The sequence below is a fragment of the Protomyctophum bolini genome, assembly GCF_963924005.1.
Source record: "Protomyctophum bolini genome assembly, chromosome: 1".
NCBI classification, from domain to species: Eukaryota; Metazoa; Chordata; class Actinopteri; order Myctophiformes; family Myctophidae; genus Protomyctophum; species Protomyctophum bolini.
In genome coordinates, this window is record NC_137862.1 from 19,985,438 (window position 1) to 19,999,972 (window position 14,535).

Below are 14,535 nucleotides of genomic sequence, written 5' to 3' on the forward strand. Positions count from 1 at the left end.
CATTAGTGCTTGTGATAATATTATGCATGGTACCATTTTAGTACAATATTAATTAATAGCAAATTGTTTCAAAGTAAAAGTAGGATGCTCTTACAATTGTGTTGACATTTCTATGGGTGGGGTGCAGCAGCTGCAACACATTGCAGTAGGGGTTGTGTGAGGTGAGGTGACTGGGTCACGCTTCCAAATAGCCCAAATTAATTAACCAAATTTCTCGATTTGATTTACGGAAACCAAACCACCACGCGTTTGTGTGCCTGTAGTAGTCCACACTAAGTCCAGGCCAGGGCCAGGACCCAGGTCCAACAACAATAAACCGGGATGTCATGTCACCACACCAAGGAAGCTATGTCACCATCCATGATCATGATGTCACGGTCACGGAACGCTTCAGTGTTGACCGCCAGCCGTCGCAGAGACGCAGACTAGACAGTCAGGAGGTCGAATACTCCACTGACAGTTGGGTTGGGTGGACAGAGAGAGAGGCAGCTGCGCAAGGTGATCATTTTCGGGGTATTTTTTCTGGTCCGGAATCGGGATATGTGTGGAGAAACACGTCAGGTCCCACACTCTGCATGAATCCGAAAAATACACTTTTGCTGTCTTGAACACGTCGAACATGTCCAAAACAACTCTTTGTCTTTGTTTCTTCATTGTGTGGGAGACTGGAATTATTTTAGGAACGTGTGCGCTGGCTGGAACTTCTGGTGAGTTTTGTCCAATGGATTTTATTTAGTTTGTTATATTATTTATCAGTCAGTAATGTATGCCTTTCGACCCGGCCGGACCAGGTTTGATTCATATATGGCCAACATAACGATAAGTTGGAAGCGGTCAATACCACTGCGGGGACAATGTAAACAACAAGACTACACAAGTGAAGACATGTTGAACTACAAGACTCTGCTGCCATTTCACAATGTAGCCTAATAGCAGCTACATAGGACAATAATTACATTACAATTACATTTCATGTTGCTTATTGTAGTTTCTCTTTTCAGTGCAGGCTAACTTTTAGCACGACGCGTGCGTGCGTAGCGTCCTGCTATACTCTAGTCTCTACCATGCTCTCTGCCGCCCCCTCATCCTGTCTCTCTGTCTCATCTGTATCTTTCTCTCGCTTATATTTTATTTCGAGCATCAACATTTTCAGTGGTTGTGTTTTATTTCCTTTGCGATAACACACATTTTAGCTGCAATCATTTTGGCTGGCATCAGGCCACCCCCCTCCCCTCAAATATTCATATGATCATTCATTCCTTATTAGAATGTTGTCTTGTTCAGCTTGTTCATACACTATGCTACCATTCTCATTGCCTGCCTCATTTGGGATGATGGGCCATCATCAGTCATGGCTTTCTTTCTGTTCTCACAGACATAGATGCTTTTACCATCCGGCACAAAGAAACAGACAAGTGTTTGGTGGCAAAGGACTCAACCAGTGTGGGTCTTGAGTCCTGTGACAACAGCAATGGATCTCAGTGGTGGAAGTGGGGATCCGGTCATCGGCTTTTCCACGTAAACACATCCCTTTGCCTGGGGTTGGAGGTACAGTCCAAGGCCTTGTCGCTGTTGGACTGTGGCACCAAAGGGATGAACAGCATGTTGTGGTGGCGTTGCCGAGATGGCACTGTTCACACCGTTTACCAGATGGGCCTAACCGTTGGCACTGGCAGAGTACTTGCCAAACGTGACCCAGGCGACACCTGGACAAGAGATGGAACCCAGGACAGCATATGTCAGCAGCCGTACCGTGGTGAGTGTTTGCACTTTTCAGGAGAGATGGATTAAAGGGGAATGCTGCAAATGTATAACCTGAAACCTATCTTTCTGTTTTGAGGATAGTGTATTCAAAGTGTGTCTCAGTCAAAATGAAAGCCTGTCACCTGACTATGTTCATGATGGTGCACTTTTCAGAGGTGCACTTGGATATAAGTTTCATGGAACCCATTATTGATAATAATGAGGATGGTCCATAGCTCTAATGCCTTTGCGGCATTAGAGCTACTTGTTTATAAATTGAGTGATATTCAATTTTTTTTTTTTTAAAGCTGAATTCAGTTAAGCCTGCATTTTTGTTTCCCAACACCCATGTCTTGCTATTGTCTCCTTATGCCCCTTTAACAAACTGGTTTTGAATAGCAAGAAGAATATTGTTTGTGTTTTGTATATAGCTTGCTTGGTAGTATGTTTTTGATTCTACATGAAATGTGGGATGTTACAGATTACCCATCAAATACTGTATATGCCTAGTAAATTGTAATTGGCATAATTTCAAGATTCAGGTTACAAACCAAAACGCAAAACTACACTGCCCAGTACAAAGCCAAAGTGCACTAACTTCAACTGGTCAGCCAAATGAGATATCGGCAAATAATCCCCCAAATCATGCAGAACTAAAATGGCTAGGCCCGGACCGCTGGCGTAGCATTCCAGGCATCTGCATGTCACGGGTTCGAATCAAGATCCGGCGACCTTTGCTGCGTGTCACTCCCTATCTCTCTCTCTACTGTCCTATAAATAAAAATACAAAACTAAACTAAAATGGATGAATGATTTAGCTTCATGCACTTCTGTCCTCTCTTTCCTCCTAGTTGTTCACACAACAAATGGGAACTCTGCTGGAGCGCCCTGTGAGTTTCCGTTCCTCTACAATGGCACCTGGCATCATCACTGCCTCCCTGATGACGATTCCCCTGGATTGTCCTGGTGTGCTACCACGGATGATGACACTGAAAGAAAATGGGGCCACTGTCTAAAACCTGGCATGTTGTATTTTGTTTTCTTTCAATCAGATATGAGCCGGAAATGCCAGGACTCTACTCTGAGATTAGCAGGTCAGGGTTTTATCCCCGGGCCGGGTCATACCAAAGACTATAAAATTGGGACCAAATGCCTCCCATCTTGGCACGGCATCAAAGGTTTGGATTAGGGGTCCCAGTGACATACAGTATTGGCGTCACGTCCAGGGGGTGTACTTGTAAATTAATCTGCCTTGAGCTGCAGAATCAGGAGATAGGCTCTTGGCTCGGTAAGGCCATGTGACTTGTGATTTTTGAAATAGACTTATAGCCAGGAATACACTGAAATCCTGATCTGATCTTTAACGAGGTTATAACGATATCATATGAGACAATACAATACATAAAGATCATCTGACATCCTGATCCTGCTGTTAAAAATATGACAAAATAGTAGCCTGGTTCCAGCCCATGAATCACTATCCAAGAGTGCCAGGCTAACAACATAGTGCATACTCCCAATTGAATGACACACTATAGAATAGTGCTCAGTAAGAGGAACACAAAATGATCATTACAAAAATGACAGTCATGATGTTCAGTTAAAACACACCAACATACTGTACAAGCACCGGTATGGAGGATTGGCTAGCTTGTCATTTAGGGCTTTGATGGACAGAGTCAAAGGAGAGACAAAGGACGGAGTGCAACCCCCAAGGACACATGTCAGGCCTGGACAGGCCACACTACTGTAAATCTCATCTAATAACAGGAAATGGTTAGTCAGTTCCCATCAGCTGTCATTACAATGACATGAACCCCCTGACACCATTGTGCACCAACAAGTAGTTTATCACTCAGTGTTAAAAAGTGTAATAATTGACCCATAAATAAATACTGGTCCCCTAAATAAACTACTATAAACTACTCCAATAAATACTTTTTTTTTTTTTTTTTACAATGTAGGCTGAACCATGGGAGACCATAATACAGTACATACTGTAGCACATGCATGCAATAACTAAACTACCATTGTACTTTCTGTCTGTCTCCTTCACAGAGGATGGGTGCCAGACTCTGTTTATGCCGGCCGAGGGAGAATCATGCTACGAGTTTGTTCCCAGTGCAGCAGTGACTTGGAAAGAGGCTTTGCACTCATGTCGCAGTCAAGGGGCTGACCTGCTCACTCTCTCTGGCCCTGAAGACCTATCCTCCATCTGTAAGACTGTTCTCCTTTACAATCCTGTGTGAAATGACAGTAAAACATTGGTGTGCTTATGCTATTTTTTTGTTTTGTTTTTACTCAGTAAGACATGAGGCCGATCCTACACACTCAAAAAGAACAGATCTGCTATTTTTGAATAGCCAACATGAAATAAATAAATGACACAGATGCTTTCCCGGTAGATATTAATAATATTAGAAGCATGTCAAAGATGACAAAAAAAGTTGTAAAAACAATCACGTACAGTTGTACACACTGTGCATACTAAAATAGCACCATTGTTTGTTTGCCTGTTTTTGAACATGATGACACCAAATAACAGGCCAGACAGGCCGAGCCAAATTTACCTCTGTCAGATTCACTTTAGTCTTTGCTCTGTAATTGTCTCCCAGACACAGGATGATGAATTGAATAAAGTTTTACAAGAATGAATTATGATGATGACTTTTGTATAAAGGGATTTCACAGCAGTATTTTGAACATTATTTATTGTGAAGGCCGTCAGTATTTCTCTGTTCCTCTTCCGCTAATTCTGTAGAGAAGTCTTTGAGCTGCACCGCAGGGTGCTCATGTACACACATCTTATGCAAATATGATCAAATACTGACGAAGGCTGAAGCTTTTAACTTGTTCTACTTATCATCAGTTGCCAAAGAAAAACTAATTTACACCCTTTCTTATACTTGCTCGACCGAAAAAGCCTTCCATTGTTCTCATCTAGTCTCGCTCTACTTGTCACATACCATTATGCAACTGGCATATTTTGATGTTTGTCTTTTGCAGTAGTGGAAGGTCTTGCCAGAACAATGCCAGAGAGGATGTGGATCGGTCTTCACCAGTTGGACACCGCTCAGGGTTGGCAGTGGTCAGACGGCTCTCCCCTGTCTTTCCTGCGATGGGAATCAGGTGAGAGCATATGACCCAGAGTTTTGTGACGCTAACACATACTGTATGTCTTCATCTTATTTCATCATCTTTCTTTGTTAATCTGAGGGGCGCCAGTCTCTTTAGTTCAATGTTTGTTAAAACACCATTGACAATGAAAGGAACATTTACGTCATAATGTGCCTCATTACGTCATATTGTCTCTTTATTGTTAATGGCGTTTCATGTTTGTGTTTGCACCGTTTTATATCACCATTACATCACCTAATCAACATGAGTTAGACTTTAATATATTAGCGCCCCTCACTTCACACGGGTGTGATTTTTAATACTTCTGCACTTGTGAGGTGTGATTTTTATTTGTATTTCATATCTGTTTGGGAGAAGTGATATTGTTGTATATTATTGTCTTGGTTAAGTCAAAGGTCTTCTCAGAAACCATTTTGTAACTCACTTTTATGTCATACGCCACCAGATGGAAAACAATCCACTTAAGACAGGACGGCACAGCTTGTGCAGACTGCTTTGTTGAGGGTCTACACACAAACACAATTGGCACGTGTTCGGGGAGGGAAGCCGGGCGGGGAGTGGGATAACTGTCACTGTACATACGGGCTGGGGCTGGGAGTGTTGGCCTTGAGGAGTAGTCAGTCAGTAAGATGCAACAGCAGTGACAACACAGAAATGTGTGTGGGGAGGAATCAATTGGCATAATGATTACATTGGAAAAGGTGTCATTAATCAAATTTGTCGGCAGAATATTGCTAAATATGAATCAAGTTGTGCCTCACAACAACAATGTTTGTTAGTAAGATATTCATGTTTTACGTTAATCTGTATATTTGTGATATATGTGAACAATCAACTACTTTCTAACTTTCACACTCATCTTGAGTCACTTTGCCTTCACTTGCATCACCAGGCATTTCCTGGTTTTGCAGAGTGGTTTGCAGCGTTTGTTCTGTTTCATGTTGTCATGCGCATAGTGGCGTGTGCTATGATTGGGTTTGTCTGTATGTTCCTAGATTGCTAGATGGCCATACAAATAGGATTAGCATTGTTACTTGTTTTTTGCCATTATATTTCAGCAAAACATTCCTTTCAAAGCTTGACAAATGTTTACAAATTGTTAATGTGAATAATTCTAATGATTTGCAGGCCAAACATTTCCCAATGAATCGTGCAATGCTAATTTTAGAGCTGCTATTGGTGCAGTACTGTAAACTGTGTGACTCACTGTCAGTCAGAGAAACAATGAGGCCAGTGTTGTAAACAAGGTCATTGTGACTGGCCATTGATTGGACACAGTGTAGTATTGAGCTTGTTTGGGCACACTAACACATTAGGGACACTGAATGGAACGCTTTATGAATCACGCTAACTATTGTAATATGGTGAGCTGTTTAAGACTGCAGTGTAGCCACACTGTCCCTAACTCTACTTTAGCCATCCAGATTAGTGCTGATCTGAGCTTTTTTTGTGTGGAGACAACCACATATTTCACTTTAAAATATATATAATTATTTGGTTGTCTACTCAGCCCTATATACTTCAATGTATCATGAATAGTGCTTGACACACTGTGAGCTTGTAGATCTTCCTAAAAGTTAATTATTTCATCGCTTCAATTTCTTTTCAAATAAAAACTAAACTGAACTAGCAAGCCCACTTTAAAAACTAAAGTTCAGAACTATATTAATGTCCCGGGGGGGGGGGGGGGGGGGGGGGTTACGATTATATTCGTAGATGGCAATAAAATAATTAATCACCTCGGATCAAACTCATTCACTGTGTGTGTGTGTGTGTGTGTGTGTGTGTGTGTGTCATGTTGGACAGGAATGCCATCCTCGTCCGTGTTTGTTGAATCAGACTGTGGCGTACTGAACTCTGGACAGCGATATGAGACTGAAGCGTGTGACAAACGGCTGCCATACATCTGCAAGAAAAGCGTCAATGCCTCCCGTACAGCAACAACTGGTACTTTGACTTCCTTTTAGGGGTGCAGCGGTTTTCAACCGAAAACCGAACCGTTCGGTTCAGCATACACGGTTCAATGCGCTCTAATGAACCGCGCTTTTTCGGTTTGCATTAATTCATTTCTTACAGCTGCGAAGAATGTATTTCTCGGTCACACACCGTCCTACTTAGAAGTCTAGCACTCTATCGGTCACACACCGTCCTACTAAGAAGTCTAGCACTCTTTCGGTCACAGAAGTGTAGCACTCTGTCGGCCCACCCCCTACACACACACACACACACACACACAGAGAGAGAGAGAGAGAGAGAGAGAGAGAGAGAGAGACGGCATGATGAGGAGAATCCAGCCCTCGCAAAGACCACTCGGTGGAATAATTATTGATCGTCATACACAGAGACACACACAGCGGAGTAACCTCGAATCAACAGGCTTCTAAGCACCGTCTTGTTCAGATCTGCTTCTGCATCTGCACTCGCTGTTTGAGTGCTAAAAAGGGAGAGAGAGAGCAAAAACAACTCGTTGTTGTTGCTCTGTCCACCCGGAGCAGGAGAATAATATTCCGTCTGAAAAGTCCCAACAAAATACTCTATGTCCAATCCATGACTGTAGATAGAAACCCTTCTTCTAATAATATAAGCATAATATCTCATGCAGAGATCTTTATTGTAAACTTTTGTAAATGTTTCTGTACGACACGGCACTCTGCTGTGAATCCTCCCTGCATGTGCTGCGAGTCTGCAGTGCACCACGTGTGAGCGCATAGGTGCATTGTTTTTCCCTTGAACATAATGATGAGGCACATTAAAATAGCAATATAAGGTTTTTTCCCCCCTTTAAATAATGAAAAGGCAGAAATGTCTAATAAAATAATATATGCTAAAAAAAGAATAAAAGATAATGCTAAAAATAAACTTTTTGAGTGGTGCAAGCCAGTCCCTTGGACTTATGTGTGTGGGTGCCTGCCTGGCTGGCTGGCTGGCTGGCTGGGTATGAGCATGAAAACAGCATGGTTGTTTTTCACCACCTGTGTGCAACCTAACACACACACACAAACACATGCCCATATTAACTGTATATGATGATTTCGTGTGTGCCAGTAAGGTACAGTAGAGGGTACAGTAGAGGGACCGGCACACAGTAACTCTGTCATTTCTCAACCGTTTCGGACACGGGGCGGCAGTTCGGAACCGGCCCGGCACCCTGGGCGCGTTCCTGCCCCCCCCCCCCCCCCCCCCCCCGGAAACCCCCACACAGAGTTGCACTCACTTCACACAGGTGTGATTTTTTTTTTTTACTGTACCGAAACCGAACCGAAACCGTGGCCCCCATACCGAAGTACGAACCGAACCGAGGTGTAACTGAACCGTTGCACCCCTACTTTTAACTACTATTCTTTCCCCAGAATACGGATGCTGAGGCTTTAAGTGGTTAATGGGTTAGCAAGTTAAATGTTTCATGACATTAATTTTCAAATCAGAGCACTTGTTTGATCCCAGACCACAGTACTGAATGTTGACAGTTCAGATTGTGTGGGTACAAAAACTTTATGTCACAATCCCTTTAATAATACAACCAAAATCTTCATCTTGTTATTTTACCATCCATCCTCTCTTCAAAACCAATGTAAAGGAACACTCAACCCTTTTTCAAGTATCCATACAGTATATTGGTTCTCTCTCTGCATTAGCGGTATGATGTAGGCAGCCTGTGTATAGTTGTACCTGCCAATGACATAATTAGTGGCGATTTCAAGCTAGAATTATATTCCTCTTATTTTATTATTTAAGCAACAACCACTTTCTCTCTCTCTCTCTCTCTCTCTCTCTCTCTCTCTCTCTCTCTGCCCTTGACTCCTTCAAAACCGCTCTCAATAGGCACCTACGGACGGCTGCAATTCGAAACTGGCCCCCGTAAAATCGAAATCCCCCACCCACCCCTTTTCCCCCTCACTATATTTGTTTTTCCCCCTTTTTATGATGATTTCCTGTTTTTGGCTATATAGAAGTGTATATTTGTACGTCTCTAAATGTTATGACGATTTGAACATGGTGGACCCCTATTGTAAACAAGTCTCTCTCTCTCTCTCTCTCTATCTCTCTCTCTCTCTCTCTCCCCCCCCCCCCCCCCTCATGTGTAGATACTTCCCTTTACAAGGAAACAGTGTGTGACAAGGACTGGATCCCATGGAACGGCTGGTGCTACAAGTTGGTGAAGGATGCACCCCAGGGGTTTATGGATGCTCAGTCGAGTTGTGGATCTGTGGAGGGAGGAGACGGAGCCTCTCTGGCCAGTTTACACTCCTTTGATACCAAGGAGATGATCAGTACTAAATTCCATGCAGGTAGATGTATTACTGTGCATCATCGTTCAGTTGAAGCTATACAATATTTCAATGAATAAAACAATACTTTAGCTAATCAGCATTTTAGAGCATGTTTCTACCATATAGAGCAAGTTTCGTTCAACTTTGACCCCTCTGTCACATGGAACTATGTTTTTGTGCTGCCGCTGCGCTTTAAGTCCAAGAATCTGAACTAACCCTTTAATTATAACAATATCACATCAACGTTGTTTTTTGGTGGGCTCCCTGCTCGTGCATTAATAATTATAACAATATCACATCAACGTTGTTTGTTGGTGGTCTCCCTGCTCGTGCATTAAGACATTTAGACCATGGTGTCGGGCAGGACACCTATTAGCTGACAATAAAGTGGACAGTGCACCAGATTGGACAACTCTTCTCTCCTGGCTCTCAAGCCGTGGAATTGTTGCTTTTTTGAGGGGCGCTAGCCCCAACTATGTCCAGCTTTGAGTATTTAGTCAACTTGATCGTGGGCTCTGTACTTGGTCTGCTCTTTTTCCCTCTAAACCGACTCTCCGAAAAAAGCCCATCTACAAGCTACAAGGGTTTGGCGGACCCCCTGTAGTAACTCTGAGGACCCCCTAGGGGTCCTGTTGAAGAACCCTGGTGGATAGGTTTGATGTTTGCTCTGTATCCTAGTAACCTTTTAGCACTTTCTATTTACTGACCACTTTCCCTGCTGTTTTCTGACTAGGGTTCATGCTACTTACTTAGTCTTAATCTTGAACTTTGTAAGTCACTCTGGATAAAAGCAGCTGTTAAATGACTGTTAACTCATGAATTGAGACGTCGCTGCTCGCGTTCCCTTTCACTTACAGTGAATGCATGAAAATGGACCTGGTTTCATAGTGAGATGTACGATTACATAAAAAAATATTTTAAAATCAACTGCTCATGTGTGTTGTGTCCAATCAGATGGCCCACTGGATGTGTGGATCGGTTTACGAGGAACAGACATGAACTCCACTGTCTTCAAATGGGTGGACCAGGCACCGGTCACCTTCACCTACTGGGGCCAAAACCAACCCCTTCAACCCACTCAGGATCCCTGCTGTGTCTTCTACTCTGGACAGGTGTGTGCAGCTAGTTGACCAGTCTATTAAATGCTGCTGCCCTAGTTAGTGCTAGCCTACGGTAGTTCTTTATTACCATAATAATTGTATTTCAGAATGTGCTTTTATCCTGTGAAAAGACATTGGGCCCGATACACAAGCCAATTTACCATCATATTTTCATCGTAACAGTGTTTCCGACCATTCCTACGTTAGGTGTCGGATTCATGAGTGTTTTTCTGTCTGTTCATTTTGTGGGCGGTCTACTCTCTCAAGTCATCTCTGAGGCTGACTTACCAGAATTCCATGCTAGAAGGCTTTCTTACCTTTTATTTGTAGTTGTTACGTCTCCACCAAAGAGGTCCAGGTGTTATTTTGTGCAAAAGTGCATTATTGGCTATTTCCCCTACCATAAGCCCTCAAAGAATTGCATTGAATTGAATGGGGCTGTTGGGTGTTGTGCTAATTCGCTTATTTCCATCGCTCAATTTTTTTTTTGTATATATCCTCTCTTCATAATTTAAATAATATCCCAAGCGGCACACTTTACTACTTATTTTGATGGAAATAAGCGAATTAGCACAAAAACCCAACCCCCATTGAGGGCTTATGGTAGGGGAAATAGCCAATAATGCACTTTTGAACAAAATAACACCTTTTCGTGGGGATGTAAAAACTACAAATAAATGTAAGAAAGCCTTCTAGCATGGAATTCTCTTTTAATGTTAGTCTTCATGGTGAATCAATAAATTGTCCCAAACCTCGTGCCCAACATTTGTCAGCACGTGCGCACACACACACACACACACACACACACACACACGTATATACACACGTTATTTTTGCACGTTATTTACGACCAGTGTTGTGAATCAGGTACATTGTTTCAAGGAATCTTATTTCCCTGACTTACTTTAACCTGAATAGCCAAAGTATAAAATAATGTTTAAATTGGTTAAGGCAGAACTGCAGCATTCAGAATCTTATTGTGGTGACTGCCTCGCAGGAAAGGTTAAGGGAAAAAATACTTGCATACTTGTCATTCAGTAAAGCAAACCAACCATTTTGTTGAAATCTGAAATTAAACCATTTAGGTGAATCAACTGGATTTCTTTACATACATTTATCTAGAATAACCATAAAACATGCCTGCAAAAGTCACTACTTTTCTGTAGTGTAACATTTGTTTTGTGGTTAGTTTTATATTATATTAAGTGTCACAATAATTGAGATCATGTTTTGCCTTATACAGTAGATTGAGATGTACTCTGTATTGGCTATTTTCTGATCTTTCATTTTTTTACTTGGTTACAAAACATTTAACCCTCAGTGAAATAATTTGTTGCGCACATCCCTAGTGTGTCCGTGTGCGTGTGCGTGTGCGTGCGTGCGTGCAACCCAAATTCTGTTTATATTTCTGCATCATGAGTTTGTCTGTTGATTGTGCTGTCCCAAGGCTCATGGTTGGAGGACAGGGAATTGCACTCTGGAACTACCTTTCCTGTGTCAGAAGAAAGGCGAGGTCAGGGAGTCAGTGACAGGGTGCCCATCTGTGGGGGTGAGTGTCATCATCCACCTGACCTGATATTACATTTATGTTTTCTAGGGCTCTTTCACCAACATGAAATATTGGTTTACAATTAATTGTCACATAATTGTTATGTAAATAATGATAATGAGATTAACAATTTCATATTTAATACATATGTGACAAGGCCTACTGCCAACTACAATTGACAAGGGAAACCCACAATATCTGTCTAGATTTGATCGCTCAGAATCCAAGATTCCGTTCCAGTCTCTTGATTTCTTCTTTCTGTTTCCTTATTTCAGGACTGGAGAAGACATGGCAATTCATGCTACCAACTTAACCCCAAGGAAGTGTCCTACAAAGAACACTGTAACATCACCATAAGAAACGGGTAGATGTTTGATAAATGGTTACACAACACTGACATACTTGCGTATTAATTTTTATAATAGATTTTTTGTATTGTCCAATTAAATTGCCATTTTTGTTTTCTATAGTTGTTTGCATTTTCTACTCACTCACATAAGTAAAGTATACTTATGTGACCTTGTTGTTGATTGCCTGCAGTTCATACTTAAGGCCTGTTCAGGCAGGGAGCGACTGACGCGCCTAGTAATTCATTTTCAGTGAGAGGCGTGTGTTTATTTTGGACGCGCAGAGTTGTTGAGGGGCGATTACGCAAGCGTATTTTCACGGGCGCGTGCTCGTTTTGTGCACACACCCGCGGGCGACTAGACCTGGATTGTGGTGAGCTTTTTGTTTTTCACGCTACGTGTCCCGCGCCCCTCATGAGCAGACCTGGCGACAACGCCTGCGTCACTCGCTCCCTGTCTGAAAGGACCTTTGCTCTGCTAATCCAGTCTTGCACTTCAGTGTCTCTGGAGTGTCGGCTACAGTAAATGCCCAAGTTGTAAACGTGTTTCCTTGTTCTTGCCAGGTTCGAGCAGGCTTTCATCAGCCGTCTACTCTTGGATCACATTGGGACGGAGACGCAGTATTTCTGGATCGGCCTCCAGGACATTAAAAACACAGGGGAGTTCCAGTGGGTGAGCCAGGACGGCACCGACGGCCAAGTGGAGTACACCCACTGGGGATGGTTTGAACCAAGTTAGTATCCACTCCACCATAGTGCCTAAAATAACTGCACCTACAGTATTCTGCAGTACGAGGTACGTGATTGCTGGAAATAGAATCGTAGCAGACTGTAATTATTTATTGTACATTTTAGGTCATCATGGGGGCTGTGTGGTGATGTCCACAGCCAAACCCCTGGGCATGTGGGAGGTGAAGAATTGCAGCCTGTTCAAAGCTGGCACCATTTGTAAAATAGACATCGCTCCTCCACCACCCCTAGAACCAGAGCCTGACCCCACCACAGAGTGCCCTGATGGATGGATATCCAGACCTAACATCAAATACTGCTACAAGGTGTGTGTGTGTGTGTGTGTGTGTGTGTGTGTGTGTGTGTGTGTGTGTGTGTGTGTGTGTGTGTGTGTGTGTGTGTGTGTGTGTGTGTGTGTGTGTGTGTGTGTGTGTGTGTGTGTGTGTGTGTACTTGTACTGTACAAACTTTGCAAAAGGCAGTTTTATGATTAGGACTTTGGTTCAAGGCTAGGTTAGGATTTGAATTTGAGTTAGATTGGGGTTGTGGAGAGGGTGTTTGTCCTACAGGCTGGGATGCCACCTGTCATCCTCCTCCCATTGGATGGAGGCGCTAGCCTATGTCCTCCCAAGGCTCCTCACTGGCAGCCGAGCCAGTATGGTACATTGGAACAACAAATGGCATAAAGTCTTAAGTTTACATTTGTAAAAAAAAGAAAGAGAAAAAGAAGATGTCTGTCTGTCTGTCTGTTTGTTTTTTTACTATTGTGAAAAGCATTTTGGAATAGTTCAAATAGACGATCTTCAAGCTCACAACATGTCGATGTAGATTGGCTAGTTGAACATTTCTTTTATGTTTTTCAAAATAGTTTTCCAAAAAAGTTTCAAGATAAGGGGTAAGGCACTGACGAAAATAGGGCCCATAGTGCCACTATGAGGGTTTTCATGGGTTTCCTTGGGATGCTTTTTGATGCATGTTAGGTCTTCCATGAGGAGAGACTGAGTCGGAAGCGCTCCTGGGAAGAAGCGGAGAGGTTCTGCCTGGCTTTAGGGGCAGACCTGCCCAGCTTCACAAAGGAGGAGGAGATGAGAGCGCTGAACTATGTCATAAGAGACACCATTAGGTACACACACGGTCAAGAAAACCATTGGCTCCTCTTGCAAAATAACTATTACAGTTTGCGGCTGTTGGCTTGCTAAAGATTTGGCTGTTTGCTTGCTAAAACTGTACACAGCCTCTGTGAACAGTTTTTCCACATGGTATTGTGCATATAGAAATTTGGCAAGGTATTACTTCACAGTTTTTTGTAGATTACAATGTGGAGATAGAGCTGTCACTAAAATGATATAGTGATTTTCTCGTGTTGTTTCTACAGCAATGACCGTTTCTTCTGGGTGGGACTAAACAGGAGGAACCCTGCAGACCGCTCCTGGGCGTGGAGTGATGGCAGACCAGTGAGTACAAGACGAAGAAACGCACACCTTTTAAGCTCTGTGCTACTTCAAGTCCTCATTGAACCCTTCAAGTTGAACTCTTTTGATATAATGCATGAAGACCTGGTTTAACTGAACAATGATTCAGTTCAACCAGTTCAGCTAGGGGTGGGGGGAAATTGATTCACTCGAACATCGCGATTTTCAAATGCCACAATGTTAAAGTT

General features: G+C 42.7%; 1 protein-coding gene across 1 annotated transcript in view; it reads left to right on the forward strand.

Moving 5' to 3' along the window:
* The first annotated feature begins 272 nt into the window (after positions 1–272).
* The window catches only part of ly75 (lymphocyte antigen 75), a 30,591-nt gene continuing 16,328 nt past the window's right edge, over positions 273–14,535 (forward strand). Inside the window, exons 1-14 of the mRNA XM_080772240.1 lie at positions 273–707; positions 1,376–1,756; positions 2,595–2,765; positions 3,802–3,960; positions 4,750–4,872; positions 6,688–6,828; positions 8,967–9,170; positions 10,107–10,264; positions 11,700–11,801; positions 12,077–12,165; positions 12,712–12,881; positions 13,003–13,202; positions 13,856–13,998; positions 14,251–14,329. Coding sequence (XP_080628366.1) covers positions 620–707; positions 1,376–1,756; positions 2,595–2,765; positions 3,802–3,960; positions 4,750–4,872; positions 6,688–6,828; positions 8,967–9,170; positions 10,107–10,264; positions 11,700–11,801; positions 12,077–12,165; positions 12,712–12,881; positions 13,003–13,202; positions 13,856–13,998; positions 14,251–14,329 — 2,208 coding nt within the window. The 5' untranslated portion in view covers positions 273–619. The remainder of the gene's footprint in view (positions 708–1,375; positions 1,757–2,594; positions 2,766–3,801; positions 3,961–4,749; positions 4,873–6,687; positions 6,829–8,966; positions 9,171–10,106; positions 10,265–11,699; positions 11,802–12,076; positions 12,166–12,711; positions 12,882–13,002; positions 13,203–13,855; positions 13,999–14,250; positions 14,330–14,535) is intronic.